The sequence below is a fragment of the Saccostrea echinata genome, unplaced genomic scaffold (assembly GCF_033153115.1).
Source record: "Saccostrea echinata isolate AGI-Se365-2 ecotype Australia unplaced genomic scaffold, CSIRO_AGI_Sech_v1 ptg000009l, whole genome shotgun sequence".
NCBI lineage: Eukaryota > Metazoa > Mollusca > Bivalvia > Ostreida > Ostreidae > Saccostrea > Saccostrea echinata.
Window position 1 is genome coordinate 40,129,337 of NW_026889758.1, and position 15,664 is coordinate 40,145,000.

The following is a 15,664-nucleotide window of genomic DNA, read 5'->3' on the forward strand; positions in this document are numbered from 1 at the left end:
TCAGTATTTATTACATCCAACAATTTTTGTTCAATTATAATGAACCGCATTGCCATGAACATAATTATCTAGATTGAATCTTCAATCTTCATTTGGATAAATGATTATGATACGTATCCTTTGATAATTCCTACGATTGTAATGTATATTGAAAATACTTTTGCTCATCTAATGAACAAAGGAAAATTAATTTTCGTCCAATGTAGATGAAAATGGCCGTTTAATGCAAAGAATTCTAGAACTGGAAAGAGCTGAAGAGGAACTGCAAGGTCAGTTGACATGCTATTTGCCCAATTTCTATTACATTTTTTGGTGAAAAATTGGTATAGATCTTGCACGTATATTATGTGTGCAAAGTATTATATTAGATCAGAAACAAATAAATCTATAACATTGTATTAATCTTTTATTTTTAGAAATGAAGACCAAGGCATATGAAGGTATAAAGATAAAATGAAAATGAACTTTTTCAATAACATTTATATCTGATGCATATATCAAAGATTTTTTTCAGATGAGCAACTTTTTTCATTCTCTTTGAACCAGCAGATAAATCAAGTCCATTTTTCCTAACTTTAAGACAAATATATATGGTCTTCAAGATAAATTCTGTTTTTGTTGATGAATCAGATTTAAATATTAAAGTATGTAAAAGTATTACTTAGCCTTAGCATTTTCAGTTAACCTAGTTGATATTGATATGAGATCTAAATTACGTATGAAAATTGTAAAATTATGATTTCTCTTACGTCTAGAATTTAATTCCCATAGGTGTCTCAGTTGATCACACGCATTAAAAATCCTGATGTCGTAAAAATCTCTTCACACTAGTGATTTTTTTTTTAGAGAAATAGATTTTCTACCACGTTTTAAAGTTTAAATCAAGTATGTCCAAAGTTTTACTTCCTGGTTGGCTGTTTCTTCTGTTTTTATAAATTTATGATACTTTGGTGCCTATAAAGACCTGTTGCTTTTTGCTGTCTAAAGAACCGTGATTTTTCGTAAGATCCTGTTATGAACATATTTAAGAGGTCATTAACTTGGATGCAGTGTCTTTTCTTATTATTTTGTTCATTTATTTTCCGTACATTTCCTAGTTAACTGATGCTGCCGTATATTTATATGCAGGTACAGTGAAGGGTAGTCTAAAGGTCTTATTAAATCGATCTTGAACAAGGGCATACCCTAAAATGATCATGACAACCTTTTTCAGAAGATTCAAGCCGTTTGAAAAGTGCTGCGATTATGTTGAAATCTTGAAAATGAATTAATTATTTCTATATTTATTGCAGTTGACCTGCTAAAACTGCAAGTTATGTGCTATAACCACGTGACTGCCACTTAACGACACCAATCTAAATAGAAAATCCTATCTTCCTCAATATGCAGTTAATAACTATAATTACATTTGTCCGATTTTAGTAAAGTACTAAAAAGAATCGCCATCCTGATTAGGAATGTGTTTTTATCATAAAAAATCGCCGATATTTCCATTTGGCACCTTAACTGTACTGCAAATGTTACTTGGTATTTCAGAATTTGTCTGAAGATATCTGAACATAAGGAATTGATTTTGATATGACTAACTTTATGTGACAAAAAAGATGCCATTTTGATTACGTTCCTGTCACTTGTTGTTCGATCATAACCATTTTAAATGTTGTGATCAGTATCTTCGGATTGTCTAGGCAGTTGAAAGACTGTGAAAGAATGAATATTTAGCACTGCATTTGACGATATTAAACATAAGACATACACTAGACAAAATTCCTAGCGCACCACTTGTAATTCTTATTTGTGAACTGTTTGGTACTAGTATATATAATATGCCATCTTTTCAAATACAGTATGATTAAGAAATGTCCAGGTTTCATGACAAGACCCATAAATGACCTTCTTGCCCGAAAACCAATTTCTCGACATGCACTGCGTACCGTATTTGCCCAGATATGAAGTTGGTGATTATAGAAGATGATCCGTGCGGTTGCTCCTGATGCAGTCTCCCAGTTAAAAAGCAAATAACATACAGCGATTGGCTATCATAACGCCTAGTGGCCATCCCCTACCTTGGTGTCCCTACCCAGTCCACCCAACCTGCGGTTGTGCTAATTTTCTTGAAAAATCTTTAAATTGTCGTGTGGTGCTTACTTAATGCTCTCTATAGTAAACATATTTTATGTTCGGTAATCTATTTGCAACAATTTTTCTCTAGAGGAATGAATTATTTTTAATTGCTATAATTTTTCACAAATATCTCTAAAGAAACCCCCATGCAGACACCATACTGACGGCTCTAGTACGCTCTTTATGGGTCAAAGTCCGCATACGGTTTAACTTTTTTCTGAGTTCTAAAATAGTACAAACATTAAGAACACAACCACAAACAAAAAAATAGACATTTATTCCTCCAAAAAGTATGTACACGATTTTAATTTTTTGTAAATGGTTACGCTTCAGTTAATATTGTAGTTATTTATCAGTTAAGACATATAAATGCCTCATTTTATGTTTAAGTAAAATAATTATATATCAAATACATCCTTATTAAGTTTAGAAAAATAAAATATCAATTTTCTTTGGTGATGCGTTAGCAATATTGTCTAGCGTATGTCTTTGATGTTATGCAAGAGAACTGACCGAACTTCTTTTCTTTGAGTAAATATCCATCTAAGCTTCTCGCTGCCAAATGAAAATGTTTTTACAAGACATGCAATGTAATCGAGAAAAAAGAAGAAAAAAAAGGGAAAGGTTTTTTTTTTTTTTTTTTTTTTTTTTTTTTTTTTTTTGACAAAATGTCAAATTCAGGGGGAAATGTTATGAGAAGGCTTTCTATTTAGCATATATTCAAATATGTAATCTGAATATAATAAAAAGCTGTTTTTATTTGTTTATCTTAGAAATGTTTCTATGTCATACTCTCCTGACCGCTGAGCCCATGGGCGCTCGAAATGTATGTTCATGTATTTGATGATAACTATAAGTATCATACACATATTCTGTTTCTCATCAAACCTTATTTTTGATACTTGCTTTGGAGGGCTAACTTATCATTCACTGATGAAAGAGAAGCATGCCATAATTTGACAATTAAAAATTAGTGATTGGACAAGAATTTAAATGATTAGAACAGAAACAATGTAATTATTCCCTCTATCTATATACGATGAAAACTTAATTTTTGTGGTAAAAGGGAGAAATATTGGTTCATGGGAATTTAATTTCGTGGATAAAAAATCGATGAGTAATTATATATATGAAATTTTACATTTCATTGTTGTCATAAATTCTTGGGTCTCTTCATACTTCGAAAAACAACGAAAATTAAACCCCCAACGAAAATAAATTATTTTACAATAATCTCTATGGTGATAAAAGGATAAAAGGACATTCTATCAAATCTTTCAAAAGTAGTCATAATAATTAATACGTAGATTTGTTATACTTGCAAACTACTACAGAAATATAAAAAGAAAATCAAGAAATATTTTTAATCAGTCAGTGAAATGACAGAAAGTTTCAGGTATATATTAGTAAAGTATATCTGATTTGTTCAAAACTGTCATGCTCTTGGAATATTAAATACGTGTTGTAAAATTTTATATTACAGAATAGAATGATTAATCAGAAATATTATGTTTAAAGCGTGGAAATCAAAGAAATTAATTTCCAAGTGCTTCTCTTAATTCAAATGTGTAAAATCTTTATGACTTATTCAAATGATTTTTTTAAAACAACTAATAACTACAGTTTTCTTTTACGAAGCAACTGTATTCATTCACATTTGATAATATGCAAACAAACTAAATTAGGACTGAAATAAAATGGTTGATCTACCAGTCTTACAGGGTTTTCATTTCTTTATTTAACAGAGGAAGTTTTTAGAGAGGATGAAATAGAAAAACTGAAAAAAGAAGTACAATCTTTAAATGGTATGTATCTCCTCAGGGGACAACCGATTTTTTTCAATGTCTGTCATAATAATGATAAGAAAGCAAGCAATTCTGATATATTTAAGGATCAAATAACAGGTAAACAATAGCCTTAATCATACGCGTATATTTCTCTAATTTACTTTTGACAAATGAGCTTAAATGCGATTTTTGAAATATATATATATACTTAACAGATACTCTCAGCCAAGAGAGAAACATTGGGGAAGGAAGGTTAACAGAAATGCAGAAGATGGAGGAGGATTTACATAGTCATGAAAGAACAGAAGAAAGTCTTCAACGTATGTTTTCGCTTTAAATGATGACTGCTTTACTTAAGGATATTTTTATACCTTTAGAAATTACAGTACGATTTTTATGTATGATTTTATCGATTATAAAGGCAAAAAAGAGTTTGACATTTGGTATTTTCATGTTCGTCTCTCTCCTGGTCTTCTACTTATACATTTGTAATTTGGATCTTCAAAATGTTTTAAACCATATCGAATTACAAAAACGCAAGGGTAGAGTTCATTTGAATGCAATAGGAATACGGATTATAAGTAGTAATTTTCTTCTTCAGTAACTAATCATAAGTAAAAGTGAAAGTTCTTTGATGAAGAAATAAAGCTTTATAGTTTTCTTATCTTCCAAGTTCATTATATTTTTAAGAGAGACTAGAGGAAGCCAATGGAGAGATGGATAATTTGAAAAGACAAATTGAAAAACAATGTGGTAAGGAATTTCATATTATAATTATGATAGAAATATTGTAGATGTTATCATAGAAATAATCAATGTGACTTAAATGAAACTACTTCAAGTAGATGATAAAGATGCATAGTTATCAATGGGGAAAGCTGCTTGCAAATTGAATGTTTTAAGATAGACTGAGGTTTTTTTTTTAACATTTAATGCTCGCGGAATATCTGATTGATTGATCGATCGATCGATTGATTGATTGTTGTTTAATATCCCATTCGAGAATTTTTCACTCATATAGAGATGTCACCGTATACTGGTGAGGGCTTCAAATTAAAACCTATACTCGGCACTCAGGGCCATTGAGCAGTGAGGGTTCTTTATCTTGCCAACGCTAACCGTGACACGGAACCTCAGTGAAAGACCCGTGACTTTCACTCCTAGTGCCGGGCGTTTGGCGAAGGAACAGCTACTACCTATATTCACGTCTTAAGTTTGACGCGGCGCGGTGAAGGAGAATCGAACCCGGGCCTCCCGATCACGAAGCGATGGGAATATCTATTGTCAATCTATATTGTATTTTTTTTCCGTTACCTCATTCGGCAATGTGGAATTTTTCGTTTCGTTCCTTTTGTTTTTCAATAATATGAATAAAAATATTAGACTAAAATTATCTAAATGGAGGAGCAAATCTAGCTGCAATAATGTAGTCTTCTCCGATTTTTTAAATCTGATATTTTCTGGAGAGGGCTACAATTCCACAGCATCTCCGTAACGGTGCAAAATATAGGCAAAATGAATTGTTTTTACATTCAACTTACTTCTAATAAGACGAAACTTTCATTCACTGTCAACAACATAGCCCTTTAAACGCGAAAACCAGGTAAAATAAATCAGCGTGTTTACCAGTTTTCCTCAGCAGCCATGACAGTTCTCGTGTGATGTACTGAGACTTGCGCTTGAAATTTAGAATAACTGGATTATGCAAATGTCGGTGTTGATAATGATTGTATTATACGGTATCACTAAACATCGATAAATAAAACCATTTCATATGATATTTTATTCGTATACAGCGATATTTATGCTTAAAATAAAGGAATTCCTACTGAGATCCGCTCCGTAGATCCCGAATTCTCATTGGCTGTCCCAAAATGAAAACGATCAAGGTCAGTAAACATGGCGGATAAATTCAAGTTGGAATGTACACGAAAAATAACCGATATATGAATTGTTCTGTATATTTTTGGATCGATTTATGTCTTGCATAACTACATTTTAGGAGCTCAGGTAAGAAATGTTAGTAAAGTAGCCATTTACTGACAATTTGAGTCGAAATCTGTGTGGGAGTGAATCAATCCCACACTTGCACCATTACGGAGATCCTAAGGAGTTGTAGCCCTTCAAAAAAGAAAAAAAAAATCGGGAGAGGGCTACATTATTGCAGCTAGACCAAATCCTATCTTAGGAGAGATAATTGAGAAATCGGAGAAATAGGAAGAGATAATAAAAAATCGTTGTTTCTGAGGGAAATGCTGAAAGATTTCCCATGTAGTATATTTTCATATATGTTTTATCAAATCTCTTTCAAGCCAAGTGTGTTCACTTCAAAGTTTTAAAAATGAGAATATAATAGAATAGGTATAAAATGTATTTCTAAGATACATTCGTTCAGTTGACCGTTGAGTCAAGTGGGCTTTCTGTAAATCTACGTTTGTGAATATTAGTAAGTATGAGGTCATTAACGATACTAATGCATAATATGATGCATGATAAGTTGTGAATAATTTAGGTGTAAAATGAATTTTTTATTCGTTTGGAGCACTTCCGGTCATGACAGTGAGTAAATAAAGAAAACAGGTAATTTGGAAATGAAGACATTTGGTCCTTTGTTTTTATCTGTATTTACATGCCTTCGGAAGCTTTGATTACTTTTGTAGATCATTTAGAGTTTTCTAATTCATAAGATTGTTTTTAAAGGTGTCAAGAAAACGGCAGATCTGTTATTGCCTAGGCAATAAGTATTTAGTTCTTCTCGTCATCCAAATTTTATCAGGGTCGTAACTTAAATACCATTTGACATTACGACTTCAATCTTAGAACATAGATAGAAGACGTTGAGAAGGAGTGCACATCGCCAAATTTTGGACCTTATTTATTATTTATAAGGTCAAGATTAATCTTTTACATCAAAATAGAGTCCAGGTCTTAACTTCAGACCCCTTTGATATAAGGACTTCAAACTTGTAGCATAGAAAGAAGACATTAATACAAGATGCAATGCATCAGAATTTTGACCTTGACCCCTTTCTTCCTTCAAGGTCAAATATAGAAAAAACACAAATTAACCATTACTTGAGAACCCTTTGACATTAAGACTTCAAACTTGAAACATGCAGAGGTGGCATGGAGGAGGGGTGCATGCCATCAAAATTGACCTTACCCCACTTATTATAAGGTCAAGGTCAAGCTTTTACATCAAAATAGCTTCCAGACCATAGCTTGAGTATCCTTTGATATTAGGACTTCAAACTTGTAACATTGATACAAGATGCAACGCACCAAAATATTGACCTTGACTCCTTTCTTTACCAAGGTCAAAAACAGAAAAAAAAACTTGATTAGACCATAACTTAAGAATCCGTTGTTATAAAGACTTCAAACTTGGAACATGCAGAGGTGGTATGAAGGAGGGATGCACGCCACCAAAACTTTTGATCTTGATCCAATTTATAAAGTCAAGGTCAATCTTTAACATCAGAATAGAGTCCAAGCCATAACCTGAGAACCCTTTGATTTTAGGTTTTCAAACTTGGAACATAGTAAGAAAACATTGATACAAGATGCATTGCACCAAAATTTTGACCTTCACCCCTTTCTTTATCAAGGTCAATTTGAGAAAACACGATTAGTCCATAACTTCACAACCCTTTGCCATTAAGACTTCTAACTTGGAACATGGAGAGGTGGTAAAGAGGAAGGGTGAATGCCATTGATTTTTTTCACTTTGACCTATCAATAAAGTCAATCTTTTGCAGGAAAATAACTTGAGAACATTTTGACATTGGGATTTCAAGCTTGGAACAAGGAAAGACAACATAACGACTAAATGCACTGTATCAAAATATTTGACCTTGACCGCTTTCTTCATTCAACGTCGAATTAAGAAAAACACGACCAGATCATAACTTAGGATCTTTTTGACATGAAAACTTGAAATTTTGTACACAGATCGAGGAATTTTAGCTGGATGCACTGCATTATTATTTTTTACCCTGATCGTTTTATTTGTACTCGTTTATGTTGGAAAAGAAGGGGTAACTTGTGTTTTTGTGAAAAAATAACAATACCCACTAGTTCATTTTGAAATCATGTGAAAAATAATCCCAATACCTTTTTTAAATTTAATATAATTTTGTAGAAGAGGCTAAGAACATACAAATTACCGTTTTCTTAGACCGAAGGTAAACTGGATACATTTCCTTTGTCTGATATGGAAAAAACTCATAACTGGCTTTCTTAGTTTTTTTTTTCATTGAAAATGACTGTATAAAGTATGACTTTTCGTCTTGTTTACCTACAAATTATGCCCCGAAACACCTTGTTTGATCAAGCTTTACTTATCAAGCATCATAATAGGAATTTATTTCTCAAATTTGAGAAATATGTAGGCTTCTTTCATTTACCAGATCTTGACCTTAAGTAGGTTTTTCTTCATACGGTTTTTTAATTTTTAAAAACTTCAATATATAAATTAACCAAATCTGTTTAAGGCCTTAAGCCTTAAGCACATTTTTCTCGTGGGCACAATCATATGGAAATGAGTGGAAACTACACTGTCGAGAATAGCAATAAAAAAATATATTACAATACAGGTATGGGTTACTTGGCATCTGACCATGGACGAAATCATGAAACAGATCATTTTATTCATAAAGATGGAAATATCTGATATGAAACAGGAAATGCGTGATGTACAAAACGAAGAATATCATGATGAGAATCAGATGCGAACTGCTTTAAATTCAAGAATTCTTTATAAGACGAAGAAGAAAGACACACTCCTCTTTCTAAACACACATAAACAAGGAACCTAGACGCGTTATATATATATATATATATATATATATATATATATATATATATATATATATATATATATATATATATATATATATATATATATATATATATATATATATATAAAGAAAAACAATACCAAAAAACCCCTAAAACATCAGAGGATGATTCTAACACTTTCCTCTCAATAAACGTCACCTTAAACAGCTTGCTGACTACTACATTACCCAGTCACATGTATATATATGCCATTTAAATAGCAAATAGTTCTTCGTATCTATAGCAAGCGTATTTGGACTTGTAATTTTTTAAGACTATGTTAAAATTTAAGTAAGTAAACCTAATTTTTTTTATGTAGAGTGGGTCTTTGAATCACATTTCCACTGTCTTTCATTCTCCAAAAAAAGAAAATGAAAAGATGCCCCCCTCTTTCGAAAAAGAAATTTACTTATAGAATCCAATTTATGTCACTTTTTGTGAAAATGGAGCATTTTTGCCAATTTCTTATGTTAATCGTAATCAATTTCGCAGTTACTGTATTCAGGTATTTTATGCAAAATAAACTTACCTAAATTAAACAAAAAGTGGAATTTGTGAGAAATATATTTGTTGATTTTTTTATCCTCGTTATGTATGCATTTGGCTCTTCTTATCCCCCCAGTTTCTTTACAAATTAACCTACCTTTATTATTTTAATTGCAGAAAAAATGAAAGGTTACGAAGAACAAATAAAACAACTTACCACAGAAAACGATGACAAAATTGGTATTTATTAATTTCTTTGTGAAAATACTAAAATTAGATTTGATATCACACACAATCTCTCATTTATTAGCCCTACTTACATGACCGCAGGGGGGGGGGGGGGTATGCGTTGTTAAAATATCCATCTATCAGTATTTATTACATCCAGCAATTTTTGTTCAATTATAATAAACTGTATTGCCATTTTCATATTTTGATTAAATCTTCAATCTGCATGTGGATAAATGATTATGATACGTATCCTTTGAAAATTCCTACGATTGTAATGTATATTGAAATTATTTTTGTTCATGTAATGAACAAAGGCCAATTTTCTTTTTCCAATGTAGATGAAAATGGCCGTTTAATACAAAGAATTCGAGATCTGGAAAGAGCTGAAGAGGAACTGCGAGGTCAGTAGACATGTTATTTCCTCAATTTCTATTGCATTTTTTGGTGAAAAATTGGTATAGATCTTGCACGTATATTATGTGTGCATTGTATAACATTAGATCAGAAACAAATAGAATCTATAATATTATATTAATCTTTTATTTTTATTGGTGAAAAATTGGTATAGATCTTGCACGTATATTATGTGTGCATTGTATAACATTAGATCAGAAACAAATAGAATCTATAATATTATATTAATCTTTTATTTTTAGAAATGAAGACCAAGGCATATGAAGGTATAAAGATAAAATGAAAATGAACATTTTCAATAACATTTATAGCTGATGCATATATCGAAGAATTTTTGAGATGAGCAGTTTTTAAAATCTATTTGAACTAGCAGATAAAACAAGTCCATTTTTCTTAACTTTAAGACATACCGGGTATGTATATGGTCTTTAAGATAAATTCTGTTTTTGTTGATGAATCAGATCTAAAATATAAATGTACATAAATGTATATCTTAGCCGATTTTCATTTTACCTAGTTGATATTGATATAAGATCTAAATTAAATGAAAATTGTAAATTATGATGTCTTTTACATCTAGAATTTAATTCCCATAAAGGTCTCAGTTGATCACGAATTAAAAATCCTGATGTTGTAAAAACGATCTCCTTCACTCTAGTGATTCTTTAGAAAAATAGGGTTAAAGAAATCGGTCTTCTACCAAGTTTTAAAATTCAAATCAAGTATGTCCAAAGTTTCAGTTCCTGATTGGCTGTTTTTTCTGTACTGATAAATTTATACTTTGGTGCCTGTCAAGACCTGTTGCTTTTTGCTGTCTAAAGCACCGTGGTTTTTCACAAGATCCCCATTCGAAAAACGAGGAGGCTGATATTTAAGAGGACATTAACTTGGATGCAATGTCTTTTCTTATTATTTTATCGTTTTTTCCGTACATTTCCTAGTTAATTGATGCTGTCGTTTATTTGTATGCAGGTACATTGAAGGGTAGTCCAAGGGTCTTAATAAATCGATCTTGTACAAGGGCATACCCTCAAATGTTCACGACAACCTTTTTCATATAAGCTCTAGAAGATTCAAGCCGTTTGAAAAGTGCTGCGATTATGTTGAAATCTTGAAAATGAATTAATTTTTCTATATTTATTGCAGTTGACCAGCTAAAAATTCAGCATGCAGTCCTACAAATATAATTTAATCAATGAAATAGCAGAATCTATAGGATCGAAGCAATTTTCAAAAACTACAATGGGTGTTAAGAATATTAATAAACCAAACTTAGAATTTTAACTTGATTATGCCATTGCACTATTGAGATATATTAGTGACCTCAATACTATAAGTTATGTGCTAAAATCACGTGACTGCCACTTAACGTGACAAGTCTAAATAGAAAAACTTATCTTCCTCAATATGTAGTTATACATGTAACTATAATTACATTTGTCCGATATTAGTTAAAAGAATCGCCATCCTGATTAAGGACGTGTTTATTATCATCAAAAATCGCCGATATTTCTATTTGGCACCTTAACTGTACTGCAAATGTTACTTAGTATTTCAGAATTTGTCTGAAGATATCTGAACATATGGAATTGATCTTGATATGAATAACTTTATGTGACAAAAAGATGCCATTTTGATTATGTTCCTGTCACTTACTTGTTGTTCGATCATAGCCATTTTAAATGTTGAGATCAATATCTTCGGATTGTCTAGGCAGTTGAAAGACTATGAAAGAATGAATATTTAGCATTGCATTTGACGATATTAAACATAAGACATACACTAGACAAAATTGCTAGCGCACCTTTTGTTATTCTTATTTGTGAATTGATCGGTAGAAGTATGTATAATTTGGCATCTTTTCAAAATAGTAAGATTAAGAAATGTCTAGGTTTCATGACAAGACCCTTAAATGGCCATCTTGCCCGAAAACCAATTTCCCGACGTGCACTGCGTACAGTATTTGCACAGACATGAAGTTGGTGATTACAGAAGATGGTCCGTGAGGTTGCGACAGAAGCAGTCTCCCAGTTAAAAAGCAAATAACATACAGCGATTGACTATCATAACGCCTAGTAGTTATCCTGTACCCTGGTGTCCCTACCCAGTCCACCCAACCTGCGGTTGTGCTAATTTTCTTGAAAAATATTTAAATTGTCGTGTGGTGCTTACTTAATGCTGTGCTATCTATAGTAAACATACTTTATGTTTGGAAATCTATTTGCAACAATTTTTCACTAAAGGAATAAATAATTTTTCACAAATATCTCCAAAGGAACCCCCTTACAGACACCATACTTACTGCTTTAGTACGCTCTTCTAGGGTCAAACGCCGCATACGGTGTAACATTTTTCTGAGTTCTTAAATAGTACAAACATTAAGAATACAATCACCAAAAAAAAAAAAAAAAAATAGAAATTTATTCCTTCAAAAAGTAACCACACGATTTTAGTTTTTTTGTATGAAATGGTTGCGCTTAAGTTAACATAGTAGTTGTTTATCAGTTAAGATATCTAATTGCCTCATTTTTGTTTAAGTAACATAATTATATATCAAATACATCATACTTAAGAGAAAAATAAAATATTAGTTTTCTTTGGTGATGCGTTAGCAATTATGTCTAGCATATGTCTTTGATGTTATGCTAGAGGACTGACCGAACTTCATTTCTTTGAGTAAACATCCACCTAAGCTTCTCACTGGCAAATGAAAATGTTTTTACAAGAACGTGAATGACTGCCTTATTTTCACCAATGTAATTTTTTAAATCATTCGAATATTTCAATCAGAAGTTTGGCTTAATTATATTTTATCTTTGTGGACAAAATTAAGGGACGGAAATTATTTAAATGAAGATCTGCATCCCGTTTAAAAGGACAAGCAATGTAATCTAGAAATGGAGAAATGTATGTTCATGTATTTGATGATAACTATAAGTATCATACAAATATTCTGTTTCTCATCAAACCTTATTTTTGATACTTGTTTCGGAGGGCTAACATATCATTCACTGATGAAAGAGAAGTATGTCTTAATTTTACGATTAAAAATTAGTGATTGGACAAGAATTTAAATGTTTAGAACAGAAACCATGTAATTATTCCCTCTTCCTATATACGAAGAAAACTGTAAAATCAAATATTTTCGTGGTAAAGGGGAAAAATATCTATTCATGGGAAATTCTTGACCTTATTCTTGGAATATTAAATACGTGTTGTAAAATTTTATATTACAAAATAGAATGATTAATCAGAAATATTATGTTTAAAGCGTGGAAATCATAGAAATTAATTTCCAAGAGCTTTTCTTAATTCAAATGTGAAATCTTAATGACTTATTCAAATGATTTTTTTAAAACAACTAAAAACTCTACAGTTTTCTTTTTCGAAGCAACTGTTTTCATTCACATTTGATAATATGCAAACACACTAAATTAGGACTGAAATAAAATGGTTAATCTTCCAGTCTTACAGGGTTTTCATTTCTTTTTTTAACAGAGGAAGTTTTTAGAGAGAATGAAATAGAAAAACTGAAAAAAGAAGTACAATCTTTAAATGGTATGTATCCTCTCAGGGGACAACCGATTTTTTTAATGTCTGTCATAATAATGATAAGAAAGCAAGCAATTATGATATATTTAAGGATCAAATAACAGGTAAACAATAGCCTTAATCATACACGTATATTTCTCTAATTTACTTTTGACAAATGAGCTTAAATGCGATTTTTGAAATATATATATATACTTAACAGATACTCTCAGCCAAGAGAGAAACATTGGAGAAGGAAGTTTAACAGAAATGCAGAAGATGGAGGAGGATTTACATAGTCATGAAAGAACAGAAGAAAGTCTTCAACGTATGTTTTCGCTTTAAATGATGACTGCTTAACTTAAGGATATTTTTATACCTTTAGAAATTACAGTACGATTTTTATGTATGATTTTATCGATTATAAAGGCAAAAAAGAGTTTGACATTTGGTATTTTCATGTTCGTCTCTCTCCTGGTCTTCTACTTATACATTTGTAATTTGGATCTTCAAAATGTTTTAAACCATATCGAATTACAAAAACGCAAGGGTAGAGTTCATTTGAATGCAATAGGAATACGGATTATAAGTAGTTATTTTCTTCTTCGATAATTAACCATAAGTAAAAGTGAAAGTTCTTTGATTAAGAAAAAAAGCTTCATATTTTTCTTATCTTCCAAGATGATTATATTTTTAAGTTAGACTAGAGGAAGCCAATGGAGAGATGGATAATTTGAAAAGACAAATTGAAAAACAATGTGGTAAGGAATTTCATATTATCATTATGATAGAAATATTATAGATGTTATCATAGAAATAATCAATGTGACTTAAATGAAACTACTTCAAGTAGATGATAAAGATGTATAGTTATCAAAGGGGAAAGCAGCTTGTAAATTGAATGTTTTAAGATAGACTGAGGTTTTTTTTTACCATTTAATGCTCGCGGAATATTTGATTGATTGATCGATCGATCGATCGATTGATTGTTGTTTAACATCCCATTCGAGAATTTTTCACTCACATAGAGATGTCACCGTATGCTGGTGAGGGCTTCAAATCAAAACCTATAATATATACTCGGCACTCAGGGCCATTGAGCAGTGAGGGTTCTTTATCTTGCCAACGCTAAACGTGACACGGGACCTCAGTGTTTAAGGTCTCATTCGAAAGACCCGTGACTTTCACTCCTAGTGGCAGGCGCTTGGCGAAGGAACGGTCACCACCTATATTTACGTCTTAGGTTTGACGCGGCGCGGTGAAGGAGAATCGAACCGGGGCATCCCGATCACGAAGCGATGGGAATATCTATTGTCCATCAATTGTGTATCTTTCCCCGTTACATTCATTCGGCAATGTGGAATTTTTCGTTTCGTTCCTTTCGTTTTTTAATAATATAAATAAAAATATTAGACCAAATTATCTAAATGGAGGATCAAATCCTGTCTTAGGAGAGATAATTGAGAATTCGAAGAAATAGGAAGGGATAATAAAAAATTGTCGTCTTCTGAGGGAAATGCTGACAAATTTCCTTTATAGTATAGATTCATGTATGTCATTAATTTTCTTTCAAGCCAAGTGTGTTCACTTCAAAGTTTTAAAAATAAGAATATAATAGAATAGGTATAAAATGTTTTTCTAAGATACTTTCGTTCAAGTGACTGTTGAGTCAAGTAGGTTTTCTGTAAATCTACGTTTTTGACTATTAGTAAGTATGAGGTCATTAACGATACTAATGCATAATATGATGCATGATAAGTTGTCAATACTTTAGGTATAGAATGAATTTTTTATTCGTTTGGTGCACTTCCGGTCATGACAGGAAGTAAAAAAAGAAAACAGGTAATTTGGAAATGATGACTTTTCCTTTGTTTTTATCTGTATTTACATGCCTTCGGAAGCTTTGATTACTTATGTTAATCATTTAGAGTTTTCTAATTCATAAGATTTTTTTTAAGATGTCAGGGAAACGGAAGACCTGTTATTGCCTAGGCAATAAGTATCTAGTTCTTCTCGTCATCCAAATTTTGTCCGGGCCGTAATTTAAATACCCTTTGACATTAAGACCTCAAACTTGAAATATGCAGAGGTGGCATGGAGGAGAGGTGCATGCCATCAAAATTGACCTTGCTCCAATTATTATAAGGTCAAGGTCAATCTTTTACATCAAACTAGATTCCAGGCCATAGATTGAGTACCCTTTGATATTAGGACTTCAAACTTGTATCATAGATTAGAAAGAAGACATTGAT

The 15,664-nt window shown here is 31.6% G+C and overlaps 1 protein-coding gene across 1 annotated transcript in view; it reads left to right on the forward strand.

The window, feature by feature from the left end:
* The first annotated feature begins 223 nt into the window (after positions 1-223).
* The window catches only part of LOC133182720 (golgin subfamily A member 6-like protein 7), a 29,376-nt gene continuing 13,935 nt past the window's right edge, over positions 224-15,664 (forward strand). Inside the window, exons 1-10 of the mRNA XM_061317568.1 lie at positions 224-269; positions 417-440; positions 3,870-3,929; positions 4,127-4,231; positions 4,602-4,664; positions 9,806-9,868; positions 10,124-10,147; positions 13,380-13,439; positions 13,636-13,740; positions 14,111-14,173. Of these exons, the coding sequence (XP_061173552.1) occupies positions 224-269; positions 417-440; positions 3,870-3,929; positions 4,127-4,231; positions 4,602-4,664; positions 9,806-9,868; positions 10,124-10,147; positions 13,380-13,439; positions 13,636-13,740; positions 14,111-14,173 (613 nt within the window). The remainder of the gene's footprint in view (positions 270-416; positions 441-3,869; positions 3,930-4,126; positions 4,232-4,601; positions 4,665-9,805; positions 9,869-10,123; positions 10,148-13,379; positions 13,440-13,635; positions 13,741-14,110; positions 14,174-15,664) is intronic.